This window comes from Enhydra lutris, unplaced genomic scaffold (genome assembly GCF_002288905.1).
Source record: "Enhydra lutris kenyoni isolate GAN:26980312 unplaced genomic scaffold, ASM228890v2 scaffoldscaffold34, whole genome shotgun sequence".
NCBI lineage: Eukaryota > Metazoa > Chordata > Mammalia > Carnivora > Mustelidae > Enhydra > Enhydra lutris.
The window spans coordinates 5,108,913-5,127,940 of record NW_019154118.1 but is presented as its reverse complement, the minus strand read 5'-3'; the positions used below and the strand labels follow the sequence as shown (position 1 = coordinate 5,127,940).

Here is a 19,028-nt window from a genome sequence, read left to right as displayed (position 1 = left end):
CTCACTTATGTTGAGGCTGATGGCTCAGGAGATGGCTGCCCATTGAAAAGTTAATTTGTTCTGACTGTTTGCAAGAGGAGGGACAGTACCCAGGTGCGGGGCCACATAGTCCCCAGAGTCAGTCAGGAGGCAGAGGGGGCAGGGGAAGAGGTGGAAACGGGCGAGAGCCTTTGTCACGGTTTCTGGGAAAGGCCAGGCCAGGCCGTGTAGGCAGGTTTAGGATTGGCTGGTTCAGATAATTCCAGTGGGTTCTGGGGCACAACACAAGGCCATCTCTAGCTGTGTGGTACCTGGTTGTGGTGTGATGAGGGCTGGTGGGCAGTCACCTGGAGGGGAGAGCCCCATGGAGAAGGCAGTTGGGGTGTGTGGGCTCTGGATTGAGGGGTCTGTACGTGGAAGGCTTGTGCAGGGGTGACTTTTGACTCTCTCTGGTAATTGCCTAGTCCTGGGAGGGGCAGTGTCGCCAGAGCCAGCAAGTCCCCAGCCTGCGGCCAAAGCATCAGGACCACAGGAAATAAGGAGGCGTTGTATACGTGCTGAGGTCGTGGGGCCACCTGCAGCCCCCCTACCCCCCGCCTGGATGGAGCGTGCCTCGCACAGCGCTGCGGGTGGGGGTGGGCTGCCCCCTCTTCAGCTCTCCCTGACTCAGTGGGCCAGAGCCTTCCCTCGCTGTCTGCAGAAATGAGGACGGCAGATGTTCTGTGATAAATAATGGGCTAGAATTCCGGCTCCAGACAGGATAGAGCCATCTGCAGCCACAGCTCAGCAGCCCGGGCTCCTTTTCCATTAAGGTTTTCCCCTCTTTCGTTTATGAATCGTACAACAAAATCAGCATGTGGCTCTGAAGGGAAGAACTGGGAAATCGGTGGGCACGGAGCACGGATCTCAGTCACGGTCTCACTCTCTAGAAGGAGTCGCTGTGAGGCTTGCGATGTATGTTCCTCCACACTTTTTCCTGTGCATGGCTATGTTTGTGTGTGATGTAAAAATGGGATCAGAGGGCTCGTTTGGTTTTGCTCTCTGCTTCTTAAAACTGAAGCATGTCATGGTGCTCTTTCTGAATCAGTAAACGCGCTTCTGTCATTTGTGGTGGTTGTGTAACATGGCATTCTCGTGTGAGGGCAGTGGGACACCGTCCTTGGCTGCGTGGGTCGGGGTGCCAGGGGCCTGAGGTTTGCGTCCAGCCCCACCACTTAGTCACTGTGGATCCTCGGGCAAGTTACTTCCTCTCTCTGTGCCTCAGTTTCCTTGTCTGTAAAGGGGGGATTTTAGTATTTACTTAGTAGAGCTCTTAGGAAGAACACTGAGTGCATGTTCTGTTCCTAGGCGGTGTCAGTGCTGTTACTGTTATAGTTAACGCATAGCTGAATGGATCTTCGGTGGTCAGGCATTCGAGGTTGCAGAGTTTTTGCTGTTTGTTGAAAAGACAGTCTCACAACTAAATCCTTACTCAGGTCGTGTATGCAGGGGGGGCTTTGAAGTGACCCCACCCTCGGCCTTTTGTGGATGGGACCAGGGTTCCGGGACGCCGGGGTTCTTAATGCTGTCAGTAACACGTGCCCTTTCTGCCCCCACAGGCTGTGCGGCACCTACCCGCCCTCCTACAACCTGACCTTCCTCTCCTCCCAGAACGTCCTGCTCGTCACGCTGATCACCAACACCGAGCGGCGACACCCTGGCTTTGAGGCCACGTTCTCCCAGCTGTCCAAGCTGAGCAGTAAGGAGGGGCACGGTGGGGCGGAGGAAGGATGGGTCTGAGGGGCTGGCCCGTGCCCACGAAGCCCAGGCCAAAGCCTTTGGTGGGTGAACCGACCCGGGTCAGTGACAGAGGTTGGCGGCTTAAGCTGTGGGGCCTTTGGCCTCTCGTGTGGGTCGGGAGCCCTCTGTAAAGTGTCAGGCTCCCCGCACTCAGGCCTTCCAGCAATGGGCTGCGGAGCGCATGGGTGCCCTGGCGTGTAGCGTGAGAGATGGGCGGGCCGGCTCCACCAAGGCCCCCAGGTCCTCGAGCCTTTCTCCTGCCTTTCCTGTCAGGCTGTGGAGGCTCCCTACGTGGCACCCACGGGACTTTTAGCAGCCCCTACTATCCAGGCCACTACCCGCCCAACATGAACTGCACGTGGGATATCCAGGTAGGAGGCGGTAGGGTGCCCGTGAGAGCAGAAGGTGGAGGGAGGGAGGGGGGGCTCGAGGGGGAGGGAAGAGGGGAGGAGAGAGGGACACTTCAGGAAGGCAAGTGAGGAAGGGCAAGGAGAGGGAGATGGGCTCCTTGACCAGCCCATCCCCAGGATGCCAAGTGTCTAAAGCCTGGAAGGGTGGGGAAGGGTGGGGCAGGGTCGGGGAGGGCCGATCTCAGTAATGCCCCTGCAGACTCAAATCCTAGTTCTTTTTTTTTTTTTTTTTTTAAATTTTATTTTTTTAAACATATAATATCTTTTTATCCCCAGGGGTACAGGTCTGTGAATTGCCAGGTTTACACACTTCACAGCACTCACCATAGCACATACCCTCCCCAATGTCCATAATCCCCCCCCCCCCACCCCCCCCCCCCCCATTACCCCCCAGTTTGTTTTGTGAGATTAAGAGTCAATTATGGTTTGTCTCCCTCCCAATCCCATCTTGTTTCATTTATTCAAATCCTAGTTCTTGATCGGTGGCTGCCTGAGGGACCTCGGGCCAGTAGCTTCACCTGTCAGGCCTCAGCTTGCTCCTGGGTGAAGGGAGAGTAACAGTGTCTGCCTCTCAGAGGTGAAGTCACAGAGTGTGCATGGAGAAAGCACTTGCTGGATGGCAGTGGGACAAGAGTCTTGCTGCCTGGGGCTCCCCCTCACTCCCTCCAAGTCAGAGACCCCTCTCTCTTTCCTTTCTTCGGTGATGCCGGGAGGACCTCTGGTTTTTCTTGCCTCTGAGTCCAGAAGTTCTTCCAAAGGTCTAACTCGAGTCCCTCCTGCCGTGTGTTCCGTATTGCCAACGTGGGTGGTAGAGAGAAAAGCGCAGTGGCTGTGCCATGTGCCATGGTCCCCCCAGTGCCCATGGCCAGCAGCCCACGCATCCCTGGGTTTAGGAGGAGGGAAGGACACAGCAGACCCCCAGCAGCGTCTCCCTTCTTAGGTGCCCAACAACCAAAATGTGAAAGTGCTCTTCAAGCTTTTCTACTTGGTGGAGCCCAACATTCCCCCGGGCTCCTGCCCCAAGGACTACGTGGAGGTCAACGGGGAGAAGTAAGTGCCCTGGAGCAGCTGGAGCTGGAAGGGAAGGGGTGCCCCAAGCCCCTCCGGAGTCTCCTCTTACCTCTGACCATGGTCCCCATAGGTACTGCGGAGAGAGGCCCCAGTTCGTGGTCACCAGCAAGAGCAGCAGGATCACTGTGCGCTTCCACTCCGATCAGTCCTACACTGACACGGGTTTCCTGGCCGAGTACCTCTCCTATGATTCCAGTGACCGTGAGTACACGTCTCTAGAAGGAGGAACCTGGCTGGAGGGACCGGCCCGAGATGACCCCTCTGTTCTGTATCTTCCCAGCATTGTGTTCCCCTGATTCTGAGATCCCGAGAATGAAGGGTGCATATCACTCAGGTGCCTTTTGGAGGGATAAAAGGAAAGGCTGCCATAAATGCATTTCTTGACAAAGGTGAACGGTGAATACTGCTACAGGCTGTGCCCTTGAGTCCCTGTGGGAGGCACTGGAGCCCAAGTGCCCCTTGGGGCCATCTGTCCCTGTGTTTCAGCAGGGCCACACCTCTGGGAATCCGTGCCTGTCTTTGTGGCCTTTTAGCCACAAAGACATTGGGGAATAGCATAGTAGTTCTGAGACACGTGAGAAAATCCTGGGGCAGGAATCGTCACACGAGCGACTCTGGGCTCCGAAAATTCTGCCATCTCTACGTAAGAGATGTGGCGGTTTCTGTGGCTTTCAGTTTCCCTGCCTGCTGTGTGCAGACCAGCCGGTCCCTATCCATGGGGACTTTTTGTTTTGGCCCCATGTCAGAGAGTAACCTTTTGGGAGACCTTTTAACTATACACGAGAATCCAAATTTAAGTTAGAATGCACCGGCACGGCTCACCACCTGGAGTATACCTGGCCGGCAACAGGGCCAGCGCACAGGTGAAGGCCCCGCCTTCCGGGACAGGCTCATCCCCACCTACCCGCAGCTCTGTCATCGGCCCCACAACGTCAGGTGGCAGACACCTTCCAATTTCAGAAACATGGAAATGTGAGAACGGCCTTAGAATTATGGAAATCTTGGGCTGCCATTTGACACTTGGGTAGGACACCTACATCATCTATTTGCCGAGCTAGGTCCATGCCGGGCAAGGCGAACCTGGCACTTGGGGGGATGTGGCTGGCCAAGGACACGGGGCAGGAGAACCGAGTGCACACCCAGCCAGCCTGTCTCCATTCTGCAGCTACCTGGGGTTTGATCACTGGTGGTCAGGAGGGGCCCCTCACTGTGGGTCTGTGGCTGGCTGTCCCGGGGCGGCTATAGGTGGAAGGCAGCCAGCATGGGAGGGAGGGCTGGTGCTCGTGGACTTGAGGCCTGCCCTCTCCCCTGCAGCATGCCCGGGCAAGTTCATGTGTAACACCGGGAGGTGTATCAGGAACGAGCTGCGCTGTGACGGCTGGGCTGACTGCACGGACTACAGCGACGAGCTCAACTGCCGTGAGTCCCCTCTGCCTGCGCGGTGACCCATTTAGACCTCATGCCCCATTCCCCCCCACCTGCTGTTCCGGAGGCTGGCCTTCTGTTGCAGCGGGCAGTGGAGTGTTTCTGCAGTGCCGGGCTCAGCTTCCATAGCCAGGGGCACCGGGGCGCCAAAGAGCTGCCTCCCCCCCAGCAGGGAAAGGGGTCCCTGGGCAGCTCTCTGGTCACCCTTGCTTCTGTGGGAAGCAGTGAGCAGTGACTGATGTCAGAGCGAGGGCTCAGAGCCCCGCTGACTGTGGCCCCTTGTTCCCATCAGAATGCAACGCCACCTACCAATTCACGTGCAAGAACAAGCTTTGCAAGCCCCTCTTCTGGTTGTGTGACAGTGTCAACGACTGTGGGGACAACAGCGACGAGCTGGAGTGCAGTGAGTGTGGGGTGGGGCTGCCTGGGCCACCCCGCGGCCCACCCTCAGCGGGGGCGTCATCAAGCAGCTGCTCAATGTTGGTGCCTCCTGCCCCCAGGCTGTCCGGCTCAGACCTTCAGGTGCGGCAATGGGAAGTGCCTCCCCCAGAACCAGCAGTGTGACGGGACTGACAACTGTGGCGATGGCTCCGATGAGGCCATGTGTGACCTCGGTGAGACCTGGTGGGAGCAGGAAGGGAGGAAGCAGCTGTGAGCACATCTCAGGGTGTCCCAAATTTAATAAACACACACCACCCTAGATGTGAAATGTGATGAGAAAATGCGTCAGTTGGGGGGAGAATCTTCCGGAAGGTGGAGAGCCTTTGGCGAGGCTGGGAGGACATGGCATGAGTGTGGAAGGGTGGGACAGGCTTGATGAGGGGCGTCAGGAAGATGGGTCATCAGGTTTCTGGTTGGGTGCTGCAGAGGAATTGATTCCCTGCCCCTTGGACTCCTTCTTGAACAGTGAGAACCGTTGCCTGCACCAAACACACCTATCGCTGCCACAACGGGCTCTGTTTGAGCAAGAGAAACCCCGAGTGTGATGGGAAGAAGGACTGTAGCGACGGCTCAGATGAGAAGGATTGTGGTGAGCAGGGCTGCTGCATACTGTTGTGCAGGTTGTTCACTGTGCAAGGCACACACAGAGGTGGAAATGTATGCAGTTGTTCACTGCATACATGTTGTGCAGGTTGTTCACTATGCAAGGCACACACAGAGGTGGAAATCATGCCAGTGTCTCACTCATCCAGCTCTGCCCTGGTGAGAGGGTGTATCTGTCTGGGGGAAAGGATGACTTTGCTGACTGGCAGAGAGGCACTGTGGTCCTGGAGGCAGCGCCGGTGGCCACCAGCATGTCAGCACCTCTGTGGCAGAGCTGATGTCCTGGCTGAGGTGCTGGGCTGGCCCCTGCTCTGTGGACCTGGCCATCTTGCCTGGAGGAGAGAGGACATGGCCTACCTGAGCAGCCGGCAGGTTTTGCCCCCACTGCACCCATGCATCAGTTTGTGGCCTCATGTATATTTCAGAAGCATTGGCCTGAGGTTATATCTGAGCCCAGCTATAGCCATTCTCTGACTTCACGTCGCCCATCCGCTCTTTCCTGGGAGCTGTGCCTGTCAGCAGTCAGCGAGGAAATCCAGGCAAATGACACTCAAATGAAATCCAAGCAAACCAGCAGATGTCGGAAGGCCTCTAAATGCATTTGGGCACGGATGGGGAGCAGGGAGTGCAAGGGTTTTGGGTTTGGAAGCAGGGAGAGGGGCCGGGGACCATCCGTGGGATCTCTGAGTCTAGAAGATATTTGTAGGGGGTCCCACCCAAAGGCGACTGCCTCCCATGGCCTCTTCCTGAGCCTGGGGTGGGCCGGGGGGCTGGTGCTCCATCTGGACTCTGACCTGTGCGCTTTCTGCTCCTCCCAGACTGTGGGCTACGGTCGTTCACCAGACAGTCCCGGGTGGTTGGGGGCACGAATGCAGACGAAGGTGAGTGGCCCTGGCAGGTCAGCCTCCACGTCCAAAGCCAGGGCCACGTGTGTGGGGCTTCGATCATCTCTCCCAACTGGATGGTGTCGGCAGCTCACTGCTTCATCGATGAGCGAGATTTCAGGTGGGCCGCTGGCGGGAGGGGTTCTCCTTGGGTTTTCTGGGCTCGGAAAGCCCCCTGTATGTAAGTCATGCTGGAGCGGATGGCGCTGAGACAGGATCGGGTGGAGTGGCAGACCCCCCAGGATGGGGCTTAATAACAGTAATCATGAAAACAGACCCTTGTTGCGTGCTCCCTCTCTCTCTGTAAAGCAGTATCGTAGTGCCTCTCCTACAGCCCGGTTAGATGGGTCCAGTTACGTCCCCATTTTACAGAAGCGGGGGTTCACGGAAGTCAGGACCTGTGCTCATGAGTGTACCGCTGGGAGCGGCATGGTCAGACTCAAGCCCGGGTGTGCGAGGTCCAAGGCATGCGTGGTCAGTTTGTGCACGGGGCCGCCCCGGGACCGGTTCAGACTCCCCGTGAGCTCTTACCCTTGGGGCCCTGAGAGTAACAAGCATGTGCTCCTGGAACCCTGAGCTCTGCCGGGTGTCCTGTAGAGTGCCCCGCATCTGGGTTTGTCTGATGTTCTTGTCATGATCAGACTGCGCTTCTGGGTGTTTGGAAGGAATATCAAATGCTGTCACAGGCACAGGACACCAGCCTGACTTATCACTGGTAACGTGAATCCTTCTAGGCTGGTTGAGGGAGTGTTTGCCAGGCTGCCTCACAGTGAAGTCCCCCTTTCTTTATTTTTTGGAAGTGAGCCAATGTGGAATTCTTCTGTGAGGAAGCTTTGTCCCTTCTCTTCCATTTATTTATTTACTTAGCTATTTATATTAATATGGGCGCACGCGTATCCACGTTTCTTTGGATTGTAATCCAATGCCATGACGTGACTTTGTTGCTCAGATTGTTCCAGATTTGACCGTTGCCCTCTCTTCAGCGCGGTTCCTGTGTCCCTCTGATCTGACCCCATCCTTTTGTGCTTTTCAGCCACTTCCATGCTTTCTGGCCCTACCAGGAGTTCTAGGCTCATCTTCTATTTTCCCCGGCCTAGGGCTGGAATGAGACACTATCCACTGGGAATCCTGTTAGCAGGGAACAGCGAAGCTGGGGCCCTCCGTATCTTGTCTTACTGTAATCCCACTGCTTCTAGACCCTCAGCAGGGCAAGCCAGGATCTCCATGTGTGGTCCCTGTGCCCTCCATTCCTTCTCCCTCTTTCTCTTGCTTCATCACTCTCTCATTTCCTCTTCCTTCATTTTCTTTTCTTTTTTTTAAACATTTTATTTATTTATTTGACAGAGAGAGGTCACATGTAGGCAGAGAGGCAGGCAGAGAGGTGGGGGGGGGAGCAGGCTCCCCGCTGAGCAGAGAGCCTGATGCGGGGCTCGATCCCAGGACCCTGGGACCATGACCCGAGCCGAAGGCAGAGGCTTTAACCCACTGAGCCACCCAGGTGCCCCCCTTCATTTTCTTTTGATCATCAGTCTTCCATGAAGTAATAATGCAGTGAATGCATTTGACACCCCATGCTGTTACGAGTACCAGGGGACAGAGATGAGTAAGCCTTCTTCCCTGCACTTCCCAGGCTTCCAGCCTGGGGAGACGAGATATGTGACCCATGCTCGTGCACACACACGTACATGAGCGCATGGCAAGTGCTGTGTGGGAGCTGGGTAAGTTACCTGGCCCAGCATGTGGGAGTTGAGAATTCCCATCCCCTCCCCCCTGGGGCAGGGGTGGGAGACTTAGGAGTGCTTCTGCGAGCAGGGGTGTCTGATATGAGTGTTGAAACATGAGAGTGTTTGCAACTGGACGAGGTGATGCAGACCTTCCAGACAAAGAAGGGTGTGAGCAGAGGCAGGTGGGTGTGAAGTTTGCTAGGATCTGGAGTGCAGTTACTTTGGACACATTTCTGAATTGGCAGGTGCTTGCAGGGTGTTGCCATGGTTAAGAGTAGAGGCTGCCCGGATTCAGTCCTGTCCACAACTCATAGCTGTGTGCTCTTGGGCAAGTTACTTAGTCTCTGTGTGTCTGAGTCCTCATCTAAAAATGGGCAGCCCTACGTTGAAGGGCTGCCTGGGGGATGGCATGACTTGACATGTCAGCACTGAGAAGAGAGCTTGGTGTGGCTACCAGCAGCGCCCTCCCAACCACCCGCAGTCCCCGGGCTCCTCTGTGGGTGTACCTCCACACCTGGTCTCTCAGTTGCTGGTGAGTTTGTGTACCTTCAACGACTAGAGATTAAGTCTGCTCATATAGTCGAAGGCTGTCCTTGACCGAAGAATGTAGACTGGAGAGAAAAGACCACCATGGCAGGCTTAATGAGGAAGCTTCGAGAAAGAGGGGCTGGGATTGCTGGGTGAATGGGACTGGCAAGGAGGTGGGAGGCACAGGACTTAGCATGGGCTCAGGTGACAAAGAAATGTCTACAGCAGGTGACGGGATCACGGACAGATGGTGCCAGAGGGGAGAATGATGACTCCCCCACCCTGTCCCCCCAGCCCTGTCACATCCCATCCTTTCAGCCACTGGCCCTTGCCTGCTGAATATCCCAGACCATCTGTACTCTTTCCCACTTACTTTGCAGCTGCCCTGACTCCCTAGCCTTAGTGGCCGCAGTTCCTTCTACCTGATCACCCTCTTCCTTCTCAGCCCGTCTGTCTCCCACAATGTGGGTGTGGTCTTTCTAAAGAGCTAATCTGATCCTATCAACCCCTTGCTTGGGGTAACTTGCAGGATAAAGCAGAAAAGGTGTAACGGGACTGTGACCGACAGGGCCACATTCTCTGGCCCGTGACATCTCTCCAAGCTCCGTCTCCTGTCCCACCATCATTCCTTCCATATATTCAGTTTTGGGAGGCATCTAAACATTCCCTGTGCTCTCTGTGATCTTGCTGCTTTTTCCCCCATCCCCAGGATTTGACTAGCCAAGTCCCATTTGAGCTCCAAGGCCTTGTTTGTGACATGCTTCCTCTCCTGACTCCCCACCCCCCACCCGATACTCTGCCATAGTCCGCTGCCCATCATTCTGGAGGTCACCCTACTGTGCTGTCATGGTGGTGTTCATGGCTCCTTCCCCGAGTACAGGGAACACTTGAAGGTTGGGTCTTCATGCAATTCCTGGAACACCATAGATGGTTGGGAGAACAAGTCAGAAAGGGTAAAGCTGAATAATGCAGATATAGAATGCCTGGCTGATCTGGAGGTCTTGGAATCACTTCAGGCTGTTCAAAACGGCTCTCACGAAAGAAGTTTTCAGGAATTTTTCATCTGGCAGCAACAGATTAAAAAGAGACTGGAGGCGCGTCTGGGTGGCACAGTCGTTAAGCATCTGCCTTGGCTCAGGTCATCCGGAATCCCTGCTCAGCAGGGTGCCTGTTTCTCCCTCTCCCACTCCCCCTGCTTGTGTTTCCTCTCTCGTTGTGTCTCTCTCTCTGTCAAATAAATAAATAAAATATTTAAAAAAAAAAAAAAAAGGGAAAAGAGAGGCCGGAGGCAAAAACACGGTTTGGAGGCTGTTGCTACTGTCTGGGTGTGAGGTTCTGCCGGGAGGCGGTAGCTGGAACCGAGAGAAGGGGATGGAGGCGCGGGTTAGCGGAGGGCGGGGCTAGCAGAGGGCCGGGCTAGCGGTGGGCGGGGCTATCGGAGGGCCGGGTTCGCGGTGGGTGGGATTAGCAGAGGGCCGGGTTAAGCAGAGGGCGGGGTTAGCGGAGGGCCGGTGAACTGGGCTTTAGGGGCTTGGGGCGAGAGAGAGGGAGGAGGGGCTAAGGTTCAGAGCTCCGAGGAGGGAAGGAGCGTTGCTTGGACATTTTAGGACTGGCCACTTGATTAGCCTCTTGACTTTCCTGAGAGGTTAGAGAAAATGAAGCTGGCCTTCGTGCCTTTCTCCTACATTCAGACTTTGTATTTTAAAGATATATTTTTCCCAATTTTTTATTTTGAAAAGTTTTCAAACCTACAAAAAATTTGCGAATATAATGAAAGAAGAAAATGACAATGAATATCCTCATACCCTTTATCTACAGTCATTACCTGTTGAATATTACCACTTTGTTATTTCTCTACACATACACGTGTTTTTCTGAACTCTCTGAGTTGGGTGTAGCCATGATGACTTACTTCCCTCTCCTAAGTGCCTCCGCTGGCTCCTGTCTCCCAAGAACAAGGAGAGCTTCCCACATACTCACAATGTGGGGATCGCCTCTAGAAACGACAGTGTTGACACAGTATTAGTGGCGAGCATGTCTTTCATGCTTCAGGTGTCCCCCAGTGTCCCGTGTTGTCTTTCATAGCTTTAAAAAAAAAAAAAAATCTAGGACCCCGTCAAGGGTTGTGCTCTGTAGTAGTCCTTAGTTTTCTTTAGTCTCTTAAATTTAGAACACTGCCCCTAAGCCTTTATTTTAACTTTTTTTTTTTTTTTAAATTTTTTATGGCATTACATGTTTGAAAAGTCCAGGCTGGTTATTTTGCAGACTGTCTCTGAGTTTGTGTTTTTTTATTGCTTTTTCATGGTTAGAATTAAGTTCAACTTTTTCTCCTCCCTCTGGAAAACACTACATAGGTGATGCTGTGTCCCAGCCCACTGGTGGAAATGGCTGGGAGGACAGTCTGATCACCTGGTTAAGGTGGGGTCCGTGGCTTTCATCCATTATAAATGTGCCCCCACTTGAATGACACTTTGAATCAGCGTGAATATCCTGTTGCCTGACAACTCCCTCCCCCCACTTTTGGGGGGGGAGGGAGGGGAAGAGGGAGAGGGAGAATCTTAAGCAGGCTCCATGTCCCTCGTGGAGCCTGTTGTGGGGCTCGATCTCACGAACCTGAGATCATGACCTGAGCCAAATCAAGATTCACACGTTTAACCAACTAAGCCCCCCAGCAGCCCTCCTGGCAATCTTTTACCCAGCGCTTTTAGCGTCCATCAGTGATTCTTAGTGGTGTTGGTTATTGCCTAGGTAGATGCAAAATGCCATTTCTTATTATATTGCTTCTTGTGTATTTATTAGCTGGTGTTTTTCTGTAAAGAGTAGCTTTCCTTCTGTTATAAAATTTTGAAATTCTTTTTTAGAATTCAAGATGGGCTCGTGGATTCTCCTCCCCCTTTTATATTATTCAGCATGTGTACTGCTTTAATCCTGTTGTTCATTTTGATGTTTGGATGGTCCTGATAACTGACTCCATGATTGTTGGAGCACTTGCTTACTTCTGGTAAATCAAAATGTTCCAAGGTCACTTCATGCCTTCCATGCTTCAGACCTGAAATCAACCATTTCTCCAGGGAGCCTTGGTTCCTTTTAATGGAGAAGACTATAGAGAAACCAAGTTCTGGGTGTTATTGAGGATGTCATTGCTTTGGGGCCATTTTCTGGGGGAAATCCTGAGCTTTAATTGCTACCTCTGATTGCACTCCCTCCTCCCCTACTCCCTTTGTAGCTCCCTTTTCCCACACCAAAAATTGGCTCCCAGCAATGTGAGCATGTTATCTTTACTTGTTCAGTTCGCCAGTATACACAATGCAATCCAGAATCGCTATACTTGTCTCACTACCAACAGCAAACATAGTAGGTGAAGTTCAGTCTACTTTTCAATTCATTTTGCTCTTAGAATACACACTTCAGAATACATTTTGTTCTTAGAATACCTTAGCACAGTGGTTAAGTATTTGTTAAAGTGTTAAAGTATTTGTGCTGAGTTCTGTATTTTTCTTTCTGTAAAAGATCAGGTCGCTAAGAAATATATTTTGGTAATCAGATTAAAAATGTATTAAAAGAGGGAAACAAGGAGGTGAATGGGGCTGAGTGCTGTGGTGGGCGACACCAGTGGTTTTGGTGGAGGGCTACAACCACATGGAAGCCACAGCCCCCTCATGGTCTGGGCAGTGGCGGGTGGCTTTGGCTAGGTCAGTGCTTGGCTCAAGGCAGCGCTCTGGGCTCCTCTTGCAGGTACTCTGACCACAAAATGTGGACCGCCTTCCTGGGCCTGCACGACCAGAGCAAGCGCAGCGCGACTGGGGTGCAGGAACTTGGGCTCAAGCGCATCATCACCCACCCCTTCTTCAATGACTTCACCTTCGACTATGACATTGCAGTGTTGGAGCTGGAGAAGCCGGCCGAGTACAGCAGCACCGTGAGGCCCATCTGCCTGCCGGAATCCTCACACACCTTCCCTGCCGGCAAGGCTATCTGGGTCACGGGCTGGGGCCACACCCAGGAAGGAGGTGAGTAGGGTGGTGGGGCTGGTGGCCACTGGGCTGTCCCACCGCCTTCTGCCTGGCAGGGTGAGGTTGTTCAGGAGTGAAGTGGAGGCTGGGCTCCGGGTGGAAGGCCTGGCCATGCCACTGAACTGAGTGACCTTGGCTGTTGCTTAAACTCTGAGCCTGTTTCTTCACCTGTAAAATGAAGATAAAACACCCTCCCACATGGTACTCCGTGAACGGAAGGGACACTGGGGGGAGCCCTGTGTGATGTAAAGGCCTGGCAAGCTGGGCCTGTGTCAGGTTCTGTGGCGGGAGCCTGGCCTCCTTGGTCCTTCTGCCTCCATCTGAAGGCCCTTAGCTGGTAAATGGTAAATGGAAAAAAAATCAGTTATAATAGTACCACAGCACACTGTGGAAAATCTATAGAATAGAGAGAGGAAGAAGAGAAGGAACTTGACATTAGGCTCTACATCCTTAATACAGCCCTGGAGTCACTCTGTGGTGCTTTCCCTCACTCGTCTGTTTCCTGTTTCCCACACCCAGTCCCCATGGCGAACATCCGATCTCCTGTCACCTGTCGCCCATTTATCCACAGGGCTGCACGCTGTCCCCTCGAGTTGGCGAGGCATCAGTTCCTTGAGCATGTCAGCCATGAGCACTGGGGTTGTGTCCGCAGATTTGCTAGTGAGGTCACTGCCGTGGGAGCTCCTGGAATGGGGTGCTGGCCGTTGTACTGCCCGTCGGGGCGCCATGGCCCGGGTCAGCCTCCTCCTGCTCACTTCTCCTCTTCCACCCAGGCACAAGCGCGCTGATCCTGCAGAAGGGCGAGATCCGCGTCATCAACCAAACGACCTGTGAGAGCCTGCTTCCGCAGCAGATCACCCCCCGCATGATGTGCGTGGGCTACCTCAGCGGTGGCGTGGACGCCTGCCAGGTGTGCGCGGGGCGGGGGCGGGGCCCGAGATGGGGGCGGGGCTCGGGGTAGGGTCGAGGCTCAGGGTAGGGGGCGGGGCCCGAGTCCTGGAGCCCGTGGGCCAGGCGAGGGCGCAGGAGGGGCTGGCACTCACACTGAGGCGCTGGTCTCCCCGCAGGGTGACTCTGGGGGCCCCCTGTCCAGCGTGGAAGCCGACGGGCGGATTTTCCAGGCCGGTGTGGTGAGCTGGGGTGATGGCTGCGCTCAGAGGGACAAGCCCGGCGTGTACACAAGGCTCTCTGAATTTCGGGACTGGATTAAAGAGCAGACTGGGGTGTAATTGCAGGGGCCATCGGCGGGTCATCCCAACGTGCACACCTGCGGGCCAAGGACAGGATCGCTAACAGCACCCCTGACTTGAGCTCCCCAGAACCCAGACTGTGAACTGAATCCCCAGGACTATGGAGAGGGTGAATCGGCCTGGAGAACTTATCTCCTCACTCAGCCTCCGAAGCAGGGGATGGGAGCTGGGGACACTGCCCGTCCCAAGGGGCACAAGCTTGAAGACACAGCCTCTTCCCTCCAGTCCCCAACTGGACTGAGGCTCCTCTTGAAGATCTTTGGGCTCTGCCCCTCTGACACGGGGACCCCTACAGTGGGACTGGTGGGGGCGCTGTAGGCTCCTAGGGTCATACTCTTCAGGAAACCCAGGGTGGAGGACCCTGGAAGACACATCGGCCCAAGATTTGAATTTTTACCAGCTCCTAGGGTGGGCTTCAGTGTATGTATTTGTGTGTATGAGTAAACTTTGTTTTTAGGTAAATTTTTTTCTCACTGGACTTGATGGACTCTTCTTCCTTTTTCTCCTAGCTCCAGTTGCAAGTAGTAAACTGGGTTTAAATTCCCATCAGCACAGACCCTGGAGTCAGGCTAAGAGCAGAGGCCACAGTGCCCTGTGGCCTTTTCCAGAACAGCAAGGGACTATGTTTTGCTCCTGAGCAGGGCCTGGTGCCCTGAGAGGAGGAGTGTGCAGGGTAGAGGGTAGAGGCATGAGGTGGGAAGGGTGTGCAGTAGCTGCCCAGCCTGGGTGCCCGAGGAGAAGGAGGAGCTGTGTCCCAGGAAGAAAGGAGGAAGTACGGCTTTCCCTTAGGCAGGGAGATGAGTTCTGTGAACCCGTGTGTGCTTGTACACGCAGACATAAGGGTAGGCATGGTGTCGAGGCTGTCCAGTGTGGGCTGAGCAGATGGTCCCTGAGCCTTGCAGGAAGGATGGTGCCTTGCTTAAGTGTTCTCACATCTCCAGTGTACCTTCTTTGATTTTTTTTTAAAGATTTTATTTATTTATTTGACAGAGAGAGATCACAAGTAGGCAGAGAGGCAGGCAGAGAGAGAGGGGGAAGCAAGCTCCCCGCTGAGCAGAGAGCCCGATGCGGGGCTCAATCCCAGGACCCTGAGATCATGACCTGAGCTGAAGGCAGAGGCTTTAACCCACTGAGCCACCCAGGCACCCCCTTCTTTGATTTTTTACTTATTAATTTCAAATATTCTCTCTCCTTGCTTGGGGTGACACAGAATGACATCAATGACCGAGGGAGGGCTTAGGGAGCTCTTGAAGGGACATTTGAGAGCCTTCTGTATGCCAAGGCCTTATACAGGCTGGCGCTAGGGGAAAGGAGGGGCTTAGAAAGAGAAATCAGATGGCCAGTGTCATGAACAAAGAGGGGGTGGTCTTTGCTCATCACCATACCCCTGGCTCAGGCCTGGCTCCTAGAAGATGCTAATACATATTTGTTAAATGAATAGTCTTTGCCCTCCATGAGTTTTGGGAACCAAAGTGAGGAAAACACAGTTTGGTTGGAGCAATCTGGACGGACCTCTTGGAGGAGATCAGCTGCCTCTTTGCTTTTAGCCTGAATGTTTTGTCTTGATACCTGCACAGCCATGTGCATTGGATTTTCCTTCCAGGGAAGGGAACGAGCCCCATTCTCCACCCACCCTGGAGTTTTTTTTTTTTTTTTTTAATTAACATATAATGTATTATTTTCTTCAGGGGTACAGGTCTGTGAATCATCACTCTTACACAATTCACAGCACTCACCATAGCACATACCCTCCCCAATGTCCATAACCCAGCCACCCTATCGCTTCCCCTCACCCCCCCAGCAACCCTCAGTTTGTTTCCTGAGATTAAGAGCCTCTTATGGTTTGTCCCCCTCCCAATCCCATCTTGTTTCATTTTTTCCCTCTCTTCCCCCGACGAACCCCCCTCCTGCCTCTCAAATTCCTCATATCAGAGAGATCATATGATAATTCTTTCTGACTGACTTATTCTGCTTAGCATAATACCGTTGCAGATGGCAAGGTTTCATGTTTTTTGGATGGCAAGAGCATTCATTCTTCACCAAGGCATGACAAGTAGAAGAAAGAAGAGGTTCTCAGAAGACTCCCGTGCCGGGGGCGCCGTGCTGTAAATAGCTGACACTCAGTGGGAGGCTTCACGTGCGCTCTGCTTCCAGAGTACGCACACCCCTCCGGTCGCCAGCCTTGGCTCAGGTGTAGAGGTGGTCGCCCACACAGTGCAGTGTGGGAGGCCGGCCTGTGCCTGCCCATTGCATCCTCTTTCTCCCACCATGGGCGAGCACTGTCTTGAGAACTCCCCGCCCAGGTCAGAAATGCACGCAAGGTCATCAGACTTCCATGTGGAAGTCCCTTCGTCCCCTAAGGGCGATTGCCCTATTCTGATTGTCCTTCCTTAGCTGTTGTTTTCCCCTTGGGGAGTGGGTTAAAAATACAGATAGTTCTTCAGAGTCACTTCCATTTCTCTGGGAGACTCAGTTTGGCGGGGACTGGGCACAGCATCTCCCACAGTGTGGCCCCTGGGCCAGGAGCTGTGACGTCACCTGGGAAAGCTCATGCTTCACCCACACCTCCTGCCTCAGAAACTTTGGGGCGGGCCCCTTGGTCTCTGCATTAGCAGGTGTTCTGGGTGCTTCTAACCCACCAGCATTTCAGCAGTGCGTCCGCAGGCTAAGGGATCAGCCTCACGGACGCCCAGGGCAGTGATGTGCAGGTGTGTCCCGCACTCCTGGCCCTGCCCTAGAAGCCTCAGACATTTGATGCCTGGAAGTTCAACGAAATGTCAGTTCTTTGAAAAAGACCATGGAGCCAAATCCTTTACTCCTTACTGGAGATAAGGATAGCCTAAGAGGGGCGCTTGGGTGGCTCAGTGCGTTAAGCCTCTGCCTTCGGCTCAGGTCGTGGTCTCAGGGTCCTGGAATCAAGCCCTGCATCGGGCTCCCTGCTCAGCAGAGAGCCTGCTTCCACCCCACCCCCCCGCCTCTGCCTGCCTCTCTGCCTACTTGTGATCTCTGTCTGTCAAATAAATAAATAAATAATATCTTTAAAAAAAGAAAAGAAAGAATAACCTAAGAATCCTCAAGTAATGGGAAGTCAAGCTCATCCCTTTGAGATTCCTTAGTCTCCAAAGATCCATTTCTCTGGTTCTCTCCCAACTACCTTTAACTGCAGTTGGTTTAGCCACCAACCAAAAACATTTAAAGTTTAGAGAATGTTTAATCCAGTTGCATGGACAGGGAGTCTGACCCAGATGTGGATCCTGCAGAAATAACAGTGAGTTTGGATGAGTTAGGATGGAGTTTATAGACAACGAATGAGCCCAGTTTGGAAGTCTTCCGAGCCCCAGAGCCCCAGAACCCATACTGCGGGGAAGGAAGTTGTCCAGCCATCATGGGGCAGCACAGGATTCCCTTCTGGGCCTCGGACCAGCTGGAGGGGATAGAACCCGTTGTAGCTACAGGGGAGGGGTCTGCTCCCTGCCCTCTGGGGTGGGTTGTGAGTAGTAGGCTGGTGAGGTGGGATGGGGAAGGACCCCAAGTCCACCTGTTCTCAGAAGGCTGCCTTCTGCTGCTTTTCAGTCGCTTTTCTAGTGCAATCAGTTGGTGCCTTCTTGTAGGGTGAGGGTCAAGAAGCCCCAGCACAAAGCCTTTCCTGGTCAGTCCTGTGGCCCCATTAGTCCCCCTGCCCCTAATCTGCAGCCAGAAGCGCTGGCCCTCAAACACTGGGACCTGGAGGACATACATTCCCAGGGCAGAGTCAAAGACAGTTTTGAGTTGAGAACAGAGGTCACCTCTGTGGGTAGGAGGTACATGTCATCCCTCAGAGTAGCCAACAAGTGTGAAACATCATCCCATGAGACACCCACAGTTGGCAGATAGCTGTGACATACACATACAGGCAGGTATGTTCTTACACGGCACACACACACACACACACACACACACACATTTGTGGGGAGGAGCAGGGCGTGTGTTCTAGGGACCAAGGTCCCAAATTGAATATGTCACAGGAATGTGACATATTCACCTGTCACCAGGACCTCCTCTCCCTCCGCAGAGGCGCTCAGGTGACTGCAGGCTTGAACTTGGGGGGTCTCTACCTTTTGGGGATGAGATGATGCTTTTCATTTTTCTAGGCTTAGAGTTATGGGTGCATGTGTGGGTGCACGTGTCATGTATGTGGGTGCTTTGCACACCGGCACCCACATGTAAGGGGAATTGGGTCTTTAAGTCAGTGGTTCTCAGACATTTGAATTTCTTGGAACTGTGAAGTTGTAGGAATACATGGCCCCAACAGATCTCCCACTTAATGATGAGCGCCTTCTGAATGTTCTACGTGCTTTGTTAATTTAAACAAAGTTAATTAAAACCTCACTACGGTTTTAGTTAATTTAAACCTCACTACGGTCATTCCCATTGTATAGACAGAAAACCAGGGCGCTAAAAGTTTAAATCACTGCCCAAGATCCCGCCTTTAGGGCCTATTGGATCTAGGACTTGAGTGCTCTTAAGCATTTGTGTCCCACGGCCTATTTTCTGGGCTGGGGCTTTGCCAGCCTGGGTGGAATGGGCCACTGATGGGGTTCCTGGGCTCCACCTAGCTGCCAGGCCATCTCAGTTGGCCAGTAAGAGTGGTTGGTTGAGGGAGGGAAGGAGGTGGGGGATAACCACTGTCTCAGGACAGGTGCCTCTGGTCAGCGGGTGACCATCAGGAAGAAAGCTGGGAAAGCCACCAAGTACCACTGAGAAGGATGAGACCAAAGCAGGGATGGGAATGTTCATCATCTGCTTTTACCTCTTGGCATGACCTAGAAAGTGGTTCAAACTGTTCTTCCACAAGATGACCAACACTAGGAAGATGTCGGAGAGGTTTTGAGCAAGTGGCCATTGGTCTGGGCCTGTGGTGGGGGGTGGGCACGGACTCCCA

General features: G+C 53.6%; 1 protein-coding gene across 2 annotated transcripts in view; it reads left to right on the top strand.

Annotated features, from left to right (window-relative positions):
* Window positions 1-14,542, top strand: part of LOC111153753 (suppression of tumorigenicity 14) — a 39,802-nt gene extending 25,260 nt beyond the window's left edge. For both annotated transcript variants that reach the window (XM_022512965.1, XM_022512964.1), the window contains exons 8-19: window positions 1,578-1,717; window positions 2,032-2,129; window positions 3,109-3,218; window positions 3,310-3,440; window positions 4,554-4,658; window positions 4,957-5,067; window positions 5,165-5,278; window positions 5,572-5,694; window positions 6,527-6,713; window positions 12,580-12,854; window positions 13,631-13,767; window positions 13,925-14,542. In XM_022512965.1, coding sequence (XP_022368673.1) covers window positions 1,578-1,717; window positions 2,032-2,129; window positions 3,109-3,218; window positions 3,310-3,440; window positions 4,554-4,658; window positions 4,957-5,067; window positions 5,165-5,278; window positions 5,572-5,694; window positions 6,527-6,713; window positions 12,580-12,854; window positions 13,631-13,767; window positions 13,925-14,086 — 1,693 coding nt within the window. In that variant the 3' untranslated portion in view covers window positions 14,087-14,542. The remainder of the gene's footprint in view (window positions 1-1,577; window positions 1,718-2,031; window positions 2,130-3,108; window positions 3,219-3,309; window positions 3,441-4,553; window positions 4,659-4,956; window positions 5,068-5,164; window positions 5,279-5,571; window positions 5,695-6,526; window positions 6,714-12,579; window positions 12,855-13,630; window positions 13,768-13,924) is intronic.
* The last annotated feature ends 4,486 nt before the right edge of the window (window positions 14,543-19,028 follow it).